The sequence below is a fragment of the Peromyscus maniculatus genome, chromosome 8 (assembly GCF_049852395.1).
Source record: "Peromyscus maniculatus bairdii isolate BWxNUB_F1_BW_parent chromosome 8, HU_Pman_BW_mat_3.1, whole genome shotgun sequence".
Classification (NCBI taxonomy): Eukaryota; Metazoa; Chordata; class Mammalia; order Rodentia; family Cricetidae; genus Peromyscus; species Peromyscus maniculatus.
In genome coordinates, this window is record NC_134859.1 from 103056932 (window position 1) to 103072064 (window position 15133).

The window sequence follows — 15133 nt, forward strand, 5'->3', positions numbered from 1 at the left end:
TTTAGGCTAACTGTGCCATGAACATACACAATGTGTTTGTGTCTTTCCACGTTGTCAGAATGTGTTGACTGTTCACAGACTCACAAACAGTAACAGGGTCATTGACTCCTGGAGTCAGCTGGATTCTTGACCACACCAACTCTAAGTTCATCACACTCCAGTGTTTGGGGTGGCATGGGGCCCACACGGGCCGCAGCACTCAGTGGGTGCCGCAGGACAGCTTTGGGAGTTGGTCCCGGCCCTCTATTTTGTTTTGAGGCAGCATCATGTCTGCTACATCTCCAAATGCTTCAGGCTAGCTGGTCCCCAACCTTCTGATTCTGGGTAAGCCTCCTGTCTCTGTCTCATATCTGGCCACAGTTTGAGTGCTGGGATTACAGATGTCCGCTTTTGTTTTTAATTACATGTATTTATTTGCATAGATACAGATCAGAAACAACTTCTGAGAGGTCAATCTCTGTTCTCCCTTTCTTCCATGTGGGTCCCAGGGGATTGAAGTCTGTAGCTAGAGTTTTCCTGCTTTGCCCACGGTCAGGACAAATCTCTGTCACCCGCTAGTCCTAGAGCCGCTCAGACCCAACCAAGTAAACACAGAGATTTATATTGCTTACAAACTGTATGGCCGTGGCAGGCTTCTTGCTAACTGTTCTTATATCTTAAATTAATCCATTTCCATAAATCTATACCTTGCCATGTGGCTTGTGTCTTACTGGCATCTTCACATGCTACTTCTCATGGTGGCAGATGGCAGTGTCTCCCTCTTCAGCCTTCCACTTCCCAGAATTCTCTCAATTCTCCTCTCTGTTAGTCCTGCCTATACTTCCTGCTTGGCCACTGGCCAATCAGTGTTTTATTTATTGACCAATCAGAGAAATTTGATATACAGATCATCCCACAGCAGAAGTCATTGGTTTTGGCCATAAGTGTTTTTACCCTCTGAGTCATCTTATGGGCCCAACATTCAGCTTTTTAACTTTGTATGTGGCTCCTGGGGATCCAGCCTCAGGTCATGGGTCAAGCACTTTTATCCTCTGAGCCCCCTCTTCAATCCATTCCAATCTATTGATATCTATAAGAATAAAGTTAGGCTGGGCAGTGGTGGTGCATGCCTTTAATCCCAGCACTCGGGAGGCAGAGCCAGGTGGAACTCTGTGAGTTCAAGACCAGCCTGGTCTACAGAGCGAGATCCAGGATAGGCACCAAAACTACAAGGAGAAACCCTGTCTCAAAAAAAAAAAAAAAAAAAAAAAAAAGAAAGAAAGAAAGAAAAAAGAAAAAAAGAGGGCTGGAGAGATGTCTCAGCAGTTAAGAGCACTGGCTGCTTTTTTAGAGGACCCAGGTCCAATTTTCAACAGCCACAAGGTGCCTCACAACCAGCTGTAACTCTAGTGTCAGGGGTTCCAATGACACCCTCTTCCAGCCTTCAAAGGCAGCTGGCATGCAAGTGGTATGTAGACAAAACACCCATACACATAAAATAAAAATAAATTTATTAAGAGACCAAAACAAAGTCGGAGAGAGAAAGAGTGAGAGACTTGGAACAAGATGCTGAGTCATTCTACCTTAGCACTTTTTTTTTGGTTTTTCGAGACAGGGTTTCTCTGTGTAGCTTTGCACCTCTCCTGGATCTCACTCTGTAGACCAGGCTGGCCTCGAACTCACAGAGATCCACCTGCCTCTGCTTCCCGAGCGCTGGGACTAAAGGCGTGCACCACCACCGCCTGGCTGCATTATTTCTAATTGTGTGGGATGCTGGTGACTGTGCCTAGGGCCTCACACTGCTAGTCACGTGGTGCAGTCCTGAACTCTATCTATCTCCAGGGCCTACTTTAGCATTTTTACTCCAAATTTTGGTTCTGCGCAAAATAGAGAGCTCAGAGCAGGGCATGGCCTGCTTCTCTGTGTAGAACTGTTTTAAAACTCAGGGGTTGGCTGGACTCAGTGGTACAGGAGGCTGAGGTGGAAGGATCATGGGTGAACGAAAATTCCAAACCAGTTAGCCAGACCCCAACTCAAAAAAAGAAAGAAAGAAAGAAGAAGAAGGAAAAGGAAGAAAGGAGAAGAAGAAATGGGATGAATATGGAAGGCAGAAGAGGGAAGGAGGAGATGGTTGCATATTTCCGTGTGTGTGTGTGTGTGTGTGTGTGTGTGTGTGTGTGTGTGTGTGTGTGTCTAAGTGTGGGGGTGCTCAGAAAAACGCCCTTCACAGGTGACAGGATTCAGCATAGCTCCATGGAGCCTGACTCTGGATCTTCAACACCTCGTAAAAGGAGTGTCATAAGGTGAAAGGTGGCCTCTTGGCACCCTTCAGGTCCCATGCCCTTGCTGAGCTGTGGCGTGTGCCCTTTACACCAGCTTGCTCACTGGTGGTGAACTGGATTGATCCTGTGGTGTGCTGGAAGGTGGTGCTGCTATGAAGGCAGCTTGGTCACAGACGTTTGCAGGTGGATCCATATCCACTTGGGAGACCCCAGGACGTGACTGGCCCCTGGCTCTCTCCTCTCAAGACAGTTATCAAGGGGGTTGGAAAGCACTGCCTGCCAGTTTCCAGGTGATGTAATAGCTAGAGAGAATTCCACTGACCTACCTGTGCCATTGGTCACTGCCCGCCCCTCCCCTGCAGCTTTCCGCCACCTCCAGCCAGGCTGTCCCTGGGAAGTGGGTGAAAGGAAATGCCAAGGCCAATGCAAAGGCCTCTTGCCACCTCCCAGGGGGCGGTGCCCCTCCTTGATGCTTGGGGCTGGAGCATAAGGAGGAAGCAGTTTCAGTCACCCAGGCAGGGTGGCAGGTGGGCTGAGGGAGGGCTGGCAGGCTGCCAGCCCCAGGCTCCGTTCTCTTCCCATCCAGGCTGTGGTCTCCAGGTGGCAGTAAGGCTGTGGCGATACCATCCTGGTAGCTGAGAATGCCCCAGGCTCTGGAGCGAGCAGATGGCAGATGGGCCTGGGTAGTCCTGCTGGCCTCCCTGGTGACCCAGGCCCTCACCTTGGGCTTCCCTGCTTGCATTGGCGTTTTCTTCACTGATCTGCAGCGTGACTTCCAGGCCACCAACAGTGAGACCTCATGGTTTCCCTCTATCATGGGGGCCATGATCCATGGTGGGGGTGAGCAGCTTGAACAGGGGGTAAAGGAAGAGGGATGAAGGGTCTGTTGGGGGCCCTGGGTGGGGGTGCGATCTTCCTGACTCTGAGGCCATCGGCTTCACCTCCTGGATACATTCCCGAGATTTACTTGATTTGATTAGGGCCTGACACACCCGGCTAGGATCCAGCTGCCCTGAGTCCTGTTCCTTGAAGTCTGGGCTGCATTAGCGATGGGAAAGCGGAGTGAGGCACAAACCAGGCAATGACTCTTAGTGACTGATCTGAGGCATTCAATAACAGGTCGAGTGACAGCTGATACTGGGACCAACAGACCCAGGTTGGGCCATCTTTCAGGACCTTTCCTTCCCTACAATAAGGAGAAAATAGCTAGCATACTGCCCAGCTCCCACGTGATGTGGCAAGAGAGACCTCATGGGTCCTGGAACTAGTATGATCTAGAAAACATATGGGGTTGTGTTTTATTAGTATATTAGAGAGCCTCACTGTGGCTTCAAGATAGGAAAGGACAAGCCATAAGCAGGGGGCACAGGAAAAGCCCCATCTCTCCCTGAGAGGGTCCCCTGCAGAATCTGGAGCTTAGAGAGAAGACAGATCTCATCCTCCCCTTCTCCTTGCTCTCCAGGGGGCACCAGGTGGCACCAGTGACCTCTCTCTAGCACCTGAGAGGGTTACTGGAGAGACAGGGACCTCAAAGGAGGCTTGATCAATGAAAGCAGAGCCACTGTCCGCAGGGACACACACACACACACACACACACACACACACACACACACACACACACATGCATTTGTTTACCTCTGCTGATCCCAGCTCCCCGGCAACCTTTCTGCCGCTCCCTCCACCGGCCCGAAGGTTACTCTAGATATTTCCCTCACACTGAGAAAAATGAAATTCTGGAGGGGGGGGGATTATCAGAATCCATGATGACCCCTGAATTGACCACAGAAGTGTGGACTTAGGATAAGAAGGAAAAGCCAAGTCTGGCCTAGGATGTGTGGCCTCCTGGCCTTCAGGGCTGGAGTTCTGTACAGTGGAGATCTCAGATGGATCTTTGTCCTGCAGGCTGAGGAGGGACGTGCATTAGAGACTGGAGACTAGGCATCATGTGGGAACCCTAATTCACCAGCCAGCTTTGGTCTCACTGCCCTGCCGCAGACATACCTGCAACTTCTGTGGTGAGAGAGTCCCACCTGTCCATCTCCTCACCTACATAACTGTGTTAAGCCTGTTGCTCACCCAGAGTATTGGAGAATAGAGGAAAGCCAGCGCCAGGTGCAAGGCCCACAGAGATTGAGGAGGGATCTGAAGGCAGGAACAGTGCCCGGCCAGGCAGAGGGCACAGGTGGCTCAAGATTCCCCACCCCAGCTCCACTCCCTCCTCATCTATGACTCAGAGCTCTTCCCAAGGTCTTCTTCCTGAGTCAGGTACAGTCCCAGAGGTGGGGAAGACACTTGGGCTGGCAGCCACACCCACTCAAAGCCTTCTACATTCTGCAGTGGCAAGGGCGGGCTGCTCAGCAGCCTTGGCATGGCTGTATATGAGACTGCATGCCAGGCCGTTACTCTCTCTCCGTTGTTCTCAGATCTACACTTGCTCACACTACACTTCCCCCCCGTCAAAGACACACACACACACACACACACACACACACACACACACACACACGCTGTGTGTGCACACACTTTCTCTGCCCTTTGGGAAAGTTACCACAAGAAACTCTGTTGAATGTGTTTCCTGGGGGCAGACTGCTCAAAGAATGTGGGCCTGCGAGGTATCTAGGAACAGTTGGCCAGTCTGGCTGGTTTCTGTTTGCCAGGATGTGGGGCTAGTGAGAAGGCAGCTGTGGGTGAGACAGGCCTTTCTTCATGTGGAGCCGATTGTTTAAGTATGGATTCAGGGAGCTCCAGGTTGGATTGCTTTGAGAGGCCACCTTCCTTCCTTCCTCCTTCCTTCCTTCCCTTCCTTTCTTCCTTCCTCCCTCCCCCCTCCCTCCCCTTTTCTCTCAGTCTCCTCTCTGTATCTCTCAGACTCTTCCTGCTTCCAGCCTCTCTGTGTGTCTCTCTCTCCCTCTCTCAATATATCTCCCCTCTTTCAATCTTTCTCTCTCCCAATCTCAATCTCTCTGTCTCTGTCCTCTCAATCTCTCTCTGTCTCTCTGTCTCTGTCTCTGTCTCTGTCTCTCTCTCTCTCTCTCTCTCTCTCTCTGTCCAAAAGAAAGAGCCCAAAGCCTACATGCTGAACATGCTCTCTCCCCCTGAGCTGCATCCCCAGCCCTAGGTGCGTGGATTGGGCAGTGGCTAGAATCAATGAGAGAGGGAAGAGGGGATCCGGCCTGATTTTCTCCCTCACACTCCAAAGGTCAGAGCAAGGAAGTGCAGTGCAGAGTGGTCCAGGACCCCAGTGAAGAGCAGGAGGTTGGAAGGAGAAGGGTCTGAGCTTCCAGAAGACCTTGGGGTGAAAGTGAGGACTGGAGGTGCATGCTGAGATCAAGTGCTCTAGGGAGGTTCTTTCTGGGGCAAACCCCAAGCAAGGGTGTGATGCTCGCATGGATCACGATCCCAAATGATTAGACCCACATGGAATTGTTCTCTGCTTGGCTAGTGAAGGGCTTTGCCCTTTAGATGTCCTTACGGTGGTCACATATCACCTAATCTAACCCCTCATTCCATAGGGGAGGAAACTGAGGCAGAAAGGAGCATCGAGCCTTACTGGGGCCACATGGCTGGACTGTGGCAGCATAGAGACCAGAGCCAGGCTAGCCGGTTTTAGTTATCTCTGAAGCCCCAGGCTAGTTCTACTGGAACCCCGCTCCTGCCCTACTGTGCCCGACTCCGGACCTCCTCACCCAGTGCCACTTGTCTTGCCTACAGGACCCCTGTGCAGCATCCTGATAAAACGTTTTGGCTGCCGAGTGACCATGATACTGGGGGGCATGCTGTCCAGCCTGGGCATGGTGGCCAGCTCCTTCTCTGGCTCACTCAGCCAGTTCTTCCTCACAGCAGGATTGATCACAGGTAACTGTCACTCTACACAAAAGTGGCAGGGTGGGTGGGATTGCTTACAGCCAGGGGAGAAGACAGACAGGGGACCGGTCCATAAGAACGCTTAAATGGACTGTCTGCCTCTCTCCCTCTGCTCTCCCCTCTCTCAGTCTCTTTCCATCCTCCCCTCCAGCTTTCCCCCTCCCTTTCTTCTTTTTCAGCTTCCTTCATCCCTTTTGTTGGAGGGGTTAAAACAAGGTCTCACTTATGTCCTTCAGCCTTGCCTGAACTAATAGCAAACCCTCTGCCTCAGCCTCCTGAGTGTTGGGATGACAGGTGTACACCACCGTGTCCAGTTCCTTCCCTCTCTATCTTTTTTTCCTTTTATTCTTTTCCTAGTGCTAGGGATTAAATCCAGCACTGTGCACAAACTATGCGTGCATCCTACCCCTGGTACAACCCCAACCCCACACGTGTGTAAAAGGAGCAGAGACACAGACAAGTAACTACAGGTTGTGGTGTTATGACAATTTATTTATCTGTTTGCTTGCTTCCTTGGAAATTTTTATTGGTTTTGCTTATTATTGTGTTTTTGAGACAAGGGCTTTTTTTCCCCCCTTTTTTGAGACAGAATAGCCCTTGGCTAGTTTGGAACTCTATATGTAGACCAGGCTGGCCTCAAACTCACAGAGCTCTGCCTGCACAGCCTCCAGAGTGCTGGGATTAAAGGCATTTACCAAGAATGGCCCAGGAAAGAAGGGGGAAGAATAATGCAAAATAGAGAGATTACCAGTAGGAGTGTTTCAGGAGACAGGTCAAAGGGCAGAAATAGAGCTAGCCGGAGGGAGGGCGTGGGTGAGCCACTGCACCGTGGACCACTGAGTGAGGCTTTAGGAACAAGGCTTTGGACTGCAGGGAGGGAGAAGCCTAGAGTGCTGCCTAGAGGGCAGGTAAGGGACTGAACATGTGGGGAGGGGTCAGGTAGGGGAGGCGCTTTTTGTTGGGAGATTTTGCTTCAGCACTGACCACTGTGGGTCACATGAGGCACAGAAGCAGGGAGACCGCTCTGGAGAGGTGGTACCTCAGTTAAATGGAGCATATTCTAGGCAAAAGACATGGCCCTGGCAAAGATCAGAAAGTGTAGGGGCGGTTTGCTGCCCAGAGGAGAAGGAACCTATAGGGTGTTATCCCCGTGACTGACAAAGAGTGAGATGGATCCCTGGGTTTAGACCAAAGCCAAACCGCAGTATTCCAGGGCAGAGAAAACATTTAGGATGTTTTTCAAGTGTGACAGGAAGTCTTTGAGAGGCATTAAAAGTTGATGCTTAAAAATGTCACTGTGAAGAGCTCTAGAGATGGCTTAGTGGCTAAGAGTGTGTTCTGCTCTTGCAGAAGACCTGAGTTTATTTCTTAGAACCCAGGTAAAGTGGATCACAACCACCATCACTCCAACTCCAGAGGATCTGATGCCTCTGACCTCTGCAGGCACGGAATTCCGGTACACACACACATACATGTACATGTAATTAAAAATAAACATAAATCTAGGGCAGGCGAGATAGTGCAGCAGTTAAGAGCACTCCTTGCTCTGTTCCTGGGACCCACATGGTGGCTTACAACCATCTGTAACTCCAGTTCCAGAAGGTCCTATGTCCTCTTCTGACCTCCATATGTATCAGGCATGAACTCGGTGCATATACATACATGCAGGCAAAAACACTCATACACGTATAATGAGTAATTCTGAAAGAAAAGTTTTTGAGACAAAGTCTCACTATGGCACCCTGGCTACCCCAGACTGGCCTTGAACTCATGGAGATCCGCCCTCCTCTGCCTCCTGACTTCTGAAATTAGAGTCACTCACCTTAATAATACCTGGAAAAAAATTATTGTTATTATAGTGCTGCACAGAGGGGAGCTGGGAGAAAGAGCTGAGTGAGATGTTTATAGGCAGGTGATCTGGCACCTTCTTCCATCATGGGAACTTGGAAGTGTATCTGGCTTAGGGCCAAAGGAGACAGACCAAACATGAGCCAAGACCCTACTCCATCTGGAGGTAGAAAGTCCTAGAGTAGGGCTAGAGAGATGGCTCAGAGGTAAGAGCACTGGCTGCTCTTCCAAAGGTCCTGAGTTCAATTCCCAGAGATCACATTAGCCCACAGCCATCTGTAATAAGATCTGGTGCCCTCTTCTGGCCTGCAGGCAGAACACTGTATACATAATAAGCAAATCTTTTTTTTTTCTTTTAAAGTTTTTAAGTTCCATTTGCCTTTGGGATACCATCTTACAAGGACTCCAATTTGCAGTAAGGCTTGTTAAGGAAGGGAATGGCTCAGTTGCCTTTAGCCTACTGGCTGTTGGTGGATTAGGACTTCTGTTGGTCTTTTCTGTGTCGAACACACAGATTGCAAGCCCAGCGCCACTTTGAGATCTTTGGCAGCAGTTAACTCTGCAGCTCACACTTGATTGAGCCTGTAAGATAATGAGTATTCAGAGACGGGTAATACCTGGAGGGCACTCACCAACCTAAGACAGAGCACCTGTGTGGCCTGGGCAGGCGTCTCCATGACGGGTAAGGTGACCTGCTGACGTCCCATGCAACCTAAGTCAGAAGCTCATTTATTAGTAAAAGGGGGACCTGTAGGGCCCTCCCCCCCCCCCCCCCCGTTTTGGGTAACTATTGCCTTGCATGCTGACCTTGACCTTGATATCCTCCCTATGCTAATTCCCTCCTGGGTTTCACCCTCCTGAATGCTTAAGGGAAGTTCCTTGTCTATGTATCCTGCATAATGGGCGTTAACAGCTTAGATGCAAGATTGTAAAACATCTGTAGTGAACTTCTGCCCTCCAGGGTTTTCCCATTGTGCTGTAAACCTGTATTCAAGACCTCCTCCCTCCTTCAATAAACAGCATTCGGCATTTAAAAAAAAAAAATAAAGAAAGAAAAGGGTTTTTTGAGAACCCTGTCTCAAAACAACAACAACAACAACAAAAAGATTCTATTTCTCTCCATGCTTATTCTTGATTCTTTAGGGCCTTTCTTTACATATTATGCCATTTTAAAATTTAAACTTTCCATTTTGATATTAATAATGTTCAAGTTTTCCACAATTAACAATAAATTTCCAGAAGGAAGATGGGGCCCCACAACAATTCTACCTGGTTCATAATGATGACATTGAGCAAACAAATACTACTCATAGATGTCTCTGGACTACAAACTGTTCAGGACTGTTTCAAGGTGGCTAAGATAACCCATCATCTTACACCTCTAGCCAGAACTTCAGATGAGCTTTACCCATTACCCCGAGACTGGCTACAAATGTCACAGCTAGTCCTTATGAGACTTAACTGTTGTTTTACTTTTCTTACAGGATCCCACAGAGATACTGTCACCCCCTAGATAGCAGAAAGCAATTTTAAGAAAACGACACCCCCTCCCCCAAAAGGTTTTGTTTTCTCAGAGTTATGAATAATTGTCATCTGTTAGGGGTTGGTTATAAATTGTATTAGGGTTGGGGGTGAAACTATAAAGTTTAGACTCAGGATACTCTTTTGAATAAGAAAACAGGGGTATAAGGTAGATTATTGTATCTACTTGTAAACTAATCAGTAACTATCAGCTTTAGATAATTTGCATTGGTATGGACTCTTGTATATTGATACAAATGTGAAATTATTTTTCTATTGCTGTTTAAGATAATTTGTATATTGATACAAATACAAAACTGTATGTCATATCGTTAAAAAAAAAAAAAGAAAAAAGAAAAAAGAAAGAAAGTCCTAGAATGTCCCTGAGCTGATGTCCCCTCTCGCACTACAGGCCTGGGCATGTGTTTCAGCTTCCAGTCAAGCATCACAGTGCTGGGCTTGTATTTCATCCGCCGTCGGCCACTAGCCAATGCGCTGGCCTCCATAGGCATCTCTGTAGGCGTCACTCTCTGGCCACTGCTGGCCCGATACCTTCTGGAAACCCTAGGCTGGAGAGGCGCCTTCCTCATCTTTGGTGGCATCTTTCTCCACTGTTGCGTATGTGGAGCCATCCTGAGGCCTGTTGCCACCAACGTGGTCCCCGAGCCCAAAGAAGATCCCCCTCTACCTCCCAAGACACCTACACGCAGCTGCCTGGCAACATGCATCTCAACCATCCAGTACCACCTGGCCTTTGACATCCTTCGGCACAATATGGCCTTCTGCATATATGTGACGGGTGTGACGTGGATGATCCTGGGTTTCCCTCTGCCGCACATCTTCCTGGTGCCGTACGCTGAGCACCATGGGGTGGATGAGTATCGAGCAGCCATGCTCATGTCAGTCATCGGCTTCTGCAACATCTTCTTACGGCCAGTGGCAGGGCTGCTGGTAGGCAGGAAGAGCTTGGCTGCCTACCGGAAGTATCTGTTTACCACCGCGATCCTTGTGAATGGGCTCACCAATTTAATATGCACGGTGTCAGCGGACTTCTCGGTGCTCCTGAGCTACTGCCTGGTGTACAGCCTGTCCATGTGTGGCGTTGGGATCCTCATCTTCCAGGTCCTCATGGACATTGTCCCGATGGATCGATTCCCCAGTGCCCTGGGCTTTTTCACTGTCCTATGTGGTGTGGCTTCTCTCATCTCTCCACCGTTGGCTGGTGAGAGCCTGGGGGGGAGGGCAGTCAGCCATGCCCAGGTGGAGCCTGTATGAGTAGGGCATAGGGGGTAAATCAAAGGACAACATCTGGACAGATTTGAGCTCAGTCTACCATTGTCACAAGGGACTTAGAATCTGTGGTCCTCCCCTTTCCTCAGCAGCTCAGGGACCACGCTATAGTGTATTATCTATCTGACGATCAAGGTATGAAAATATAGGCTTGGACAGACATGGTAATGCATGCCTGTAATCCCACCAGCTGGGAAATGGAGGCAGGAAAATCAAGAGTTCAAGGCCATCATTAGCTATATAGCAAGTTTGAGGCCTATCTCAGTCTCCTCATCAGAGAAAAGAGAAACAGAGAGGACTAAGAGCACTTGCTGCTCTTACAGAGGACCCAGGTTCATTGCTGGCACCCACATGGAGGCTCACAACTGTTCATAACTCCAGTTCCAGGGAATGCAGTGCCCTCTTCAGGCTTTTACAGCACACTTACATACATGCAGGTAAAACACTCATATACCTACAATAAGTGAATCTTTTTTAAGGGCGGGAGGGGCTGGGGAGATGGTGCAGCAGTTAAGAGCACTTGTTGCTCTTGCAGAGGACCCAGGTTCGGTTCCCAGCACCCACATGGTGGCTCACAGCCATCTGTAACTCCAGTTTTAGATGATCCAATGCCCCCTTCTGACTTCTGTGAGTACTGCACACATGTGGCATTTTATACGCACACACACACACATACACACACCACACACATACATGAAGACAAAATACTCATACTCTTAAGTAAAATATTTTTAAGGGTAGAGGGGAGGGAGGGAAGGAGATAGAGAGAGAAAGGGTTTGCACTCTAGGCCTATGTGAATCTGTCATCTGCCTTCCTGGACCTTTGCTCTTATCAGTGAATCATGGTGATAAGAGGAACAGCCTTGTTGTAAAGATCCCAAGGTAGGAAGCAGAGGACATGACTCATGATAAGAGCTGTACCTGTGTTTACTGTGATTAACAACCTGCCTCTCCTACCCATGAGTTCAGGCAGACCACTTTTCTTCTTTGAGCTATAATGCCAACACAAAGTGCAGAAGAAAGCATGTTCCGTTATCATCCACCCAGAGCAGTCACAGAGTGCACCAGGTCAAACCTCGCTCATGGGCCTTATCTTCAAGAATGGAAGCAAAGGGACCCGTGGGGACAGATGCTAGGAGGAAAACAAGCGGAATTTGTAAGACAGAGAGACCCATGGGGAAGGTTACTGCATAGCGGAGAGATGGACCTTCCGAGCAGATGGGAGGAGGCTGGTCCTGGGGGAGTCAACACCAGTGCCCTGGCAGTTACTATGGTACTGTGCTCAGACCCTGAAGCTCAGCTCAGAGAGTTGAGCTCACTCTGTAGACCAGGCTCAAACTCAGAGATTTGCCTGCCTCTGCCTCCTGAGTGCTGAGATTAAAGATGCACACCACCAACACCCAGCACCAGTGAGTCTTTTTCTCCAGTGTGAGTTCCAGTTTCCCAGGAAGTCCTGCAGGCCTAAAGTGGTCGGGTTAGGGCCAGAGGTGGGGTTGTGGCTGGGCAAACAGCTCAGAGTCCACTAACCCTTTTCCCCGGTTTCCCTGCCCCAAGGGTAAAGGGCCCTGAGGTTCTCCTGGGAAGGACATCTGCCTAGGCCGGAAGCCAGGTGTTTCCCCACCTCCTTTCACTCTACACATCCACTGTGCACTTCCAAGGTGCCAGTCACAATTTCTTGTTGAGCAGAAATAAATCTAACATCTCCACCCTCCTCAAATGCACAAGTTAGTTGGAGGACCCCTATAGATTCCATGGTGGATTAACTTGTTCTCTGTCCCCCAGGACTCCTGCTGGACACGACCAACAACTTCAGCTATATTTTCTACGCATCAAGCTTCTTGCTCATCTCATCAGCCCTCTTCATGGGAGGAGGCTTCTACGCCGTGGAGAAGAAGCAGCTGAAACAAAATGGGCCAGCCAAGGCGGAGGACACCATCTCAGAGATTACCCCAATGCAGGGTCTTACCTCAGAAGACAAGGACGGCACCAAGAAGCAACTGTGCCCTGAAAACATGTACGTGACCACTGTCTGAACTCCAGAAGTCACATGTGACCTGCCTCAGAGCTCTGAGGTCCATGAGGGACCTTCCTGCCAGGAAGTAGAGTATAGAAATGGGCCTTCCTGACTTTCTTCCTTGGGTCCCAGGAAGATGGGTCTGAGTCCTGTTTGAAGCAGTCATAGCTAGCTACCCTGGGCTGGCTCCTCACAGCTGCTCCTACAGCCCAACACTCTGGGTCTTCCCACCCAACCTTCCCATTTCGACGTTCTCTGTCCTTTTTGGCAACTCTCCAGACAATTCTGAAGAATTCACCTTTCTTCCAAGAACCTCCTCCCCTCTTCCCACATAATCAGCCCTGACCCCTCAGGTCAGGAGGATCAAGGGTGCTGCTCTGCAAAGCTGAGCCTCACACTGACTGGAGCCACGGGAGAGGCAGAGACGGAGGGCCAGGATGAGAAGTCTGCGTCAGTACAGGATGGGGACAAATTGCCTGGTAGAATGCTGGTCCTGCTGCCTCTGCCGAGAGCAGGAGAGGAAGCTGCTGTCCTGGAGGCGGTCCTCCTGCTTAGGGCTCAGGATTTATGAAGTCTGAGGAGTCTTCTACCATCAAGCAGGGCCTGAGCCAGGATGCCCTCTCTTCCCCTATTCTGTATCCACGTAAGGGAAGGCAGACATTTGACTGAACAGGAGACAGGAAGGCCGGCTGGCTAGGTAGCCTAAGGAACATTATGAAAATTGGGTTTGTATATGCAAACTGTAGCCTGTGCTGTGTTCTTGGCCTTCTGAGGTTCCCCTTTCTCCGGGATGTGTTAGAACTATCAACCCTGAGGCAGTAGTTGGCTAAATCAGCAGCTGCTGCGAGCCTGAGGGCATGGTCTGGAGCTATGCCCACGCACACACTTCTGGTGGTGCCCTCTGAGGTCATCACCCAGGACTGGCTGTCATCAGCCCAGGCTTGTCCCAACAGGGCACTCCAGGGAATAGGAAAACAGACTGTTTGAATTATATACAAAAACATTCCCTGCAGCGGGTCATAAACTCTGGATTAATAAAGCAGGAAAACAGGCCTGAGTAAATTTCCTCCACTCTCCCAGCTTGGCAGAGATTTCTTGGTCTTGTTTGTTGGTTCTGGTTCAACCAGACTCCAGCAAGAAAACCTTATCAGGAAAAATGATTTTATTTTCATGACTGACGCCAGCCTTCCTCCTCCACATGTCCATCTGGCATGAATAAGCATCTTTAGGACTAGGACATCTCTGCTGAGATGCTGTCAAGAGTGCCCCCTTGGGGCCAAAGGAAGTACTGCAGTGATGCATTTGCTGTGTTGCTCTGGGCTTCCTCTTCACTATCTCAAGACCTTGGGTGGAGATGGCTGAGTAGGTCCAGGCACCTGCTGCCAAGCCTGACAACTTGAGTTTGACCCCTGGGACCCACATGGTGGAAGGAGAGGCCCCACTACCACAAGCTGTCCTCTGGCCTCCACATGTGCCCTGTGGCACACACACACACACACAAATACACACAAAAATAAATGTAGTTTTGTTTTTTTTTTTTTAAAGTTTGGTCTGCATAAGATAATGTCACCTTCAGATTGAAAAGTCTGCCTCTGTATCTAAACCCCACTGCTTTCCTGATCCCAACTTGGCCCTGAGTTTGGCCACCAGGGATAGCTTGTGCTCTGAAGGGAAAATGCCAAGACCTTTTTCACCACCCTAATGGAAAACAGAGTTGGACTGGCTAATGGGTCCACTTCCAGGAAACATTTAAGTGAAATGGTATCCCTGAACCTCCAGCTAGGAAATTTTCATCTCACTTGCTCATTGGCAATAATGGCATTAATCTATGGGCAACAAGCCAAGAAGGGATGAGGTAGGGATGTAGTTTAAAATGGTAGTGTGTACCAAGCCCTGGGTTCAATCCCCAGCCTCAAATAAACCTAGAAGTGTTGTAATCCCAACACTCAGGAGGTAGAAGCAAGAGGACAAGAAATTCAAGATATTCTTGGCTACATAGTAAGTTCAAAAGAAAAAATTTCTGGGCAAAATCCCTTTAATAAATATTTATTGAGCATCTACTGTGTTCCAGGGCTTGGGCGGAGAGAATAAGTCCATGTCACTCTTGGCACAAAACCAAAGGCTGAGGCTTCTTTCCCAAAGGAAGGGCTGTTGTGGTATTTTGTTTGTGCTCTAACAAATAAAGCTTGCCTGGAGATCAAAGTGCAGAGCTAGCCACTAGAGAAGCCAGGCAGTGGTGGCACACACCTTTAATCCCAGCACTTGGGATCTCATGCCTTGGATCTCAGTACTTGGGAAGAGGAAACAGGAAGTGATATGGCTGGGCAGAGAGAGG

General features: G+C 49.4%; 1 protein-coding gene across 6 annotated transcripts; it reads left to right on the forward strand.

Annotated features, from left to right (window-relative positions):
- Positions 1 to 201: 201 nt before the first annotated feature.
- Slc16a5 (solute carrier family 16 member 5) lies at positions 202 to 14332 on the forward strand. Of its 6 annotated transcripts, none has more exons than XM_042283093.2 (5): positions 202 to 324; positions 2848 to 3101; positions 5973 to 6116; positions 9907 to 10716; positions 12567 to 14332. In XM_042283093.2, exons 2-5 carry the CDS (start codon positions 2903 to 2905, stop codon positions 12815 to 12817), a joined length of 1404 nt encoding a protein of 467 aa, XP_042139027.1. In that variant the 5' UTR covers positions 202 to 324; positions 2848 to 2902; the 3' UTR covers positions 12818 to 14332. The 6 variants fall into 6 exon arrangements, with proteins under 6 accessions (XP_042139027.1, XP_076399826.1, XP_042139026.1 ...); XM_042283092.2 differs by lacking the exon at positions 202 to 324 and adding an exon at positions 2164 to 2551; XM_076543711.1 differs by lacking the exons at positions 202 to 324; positions 9907 to 10716 and adding an exon at positions 1856 to 2551.
- Positions 14333 to 15133: the final 801 nt, after the last annotated feature.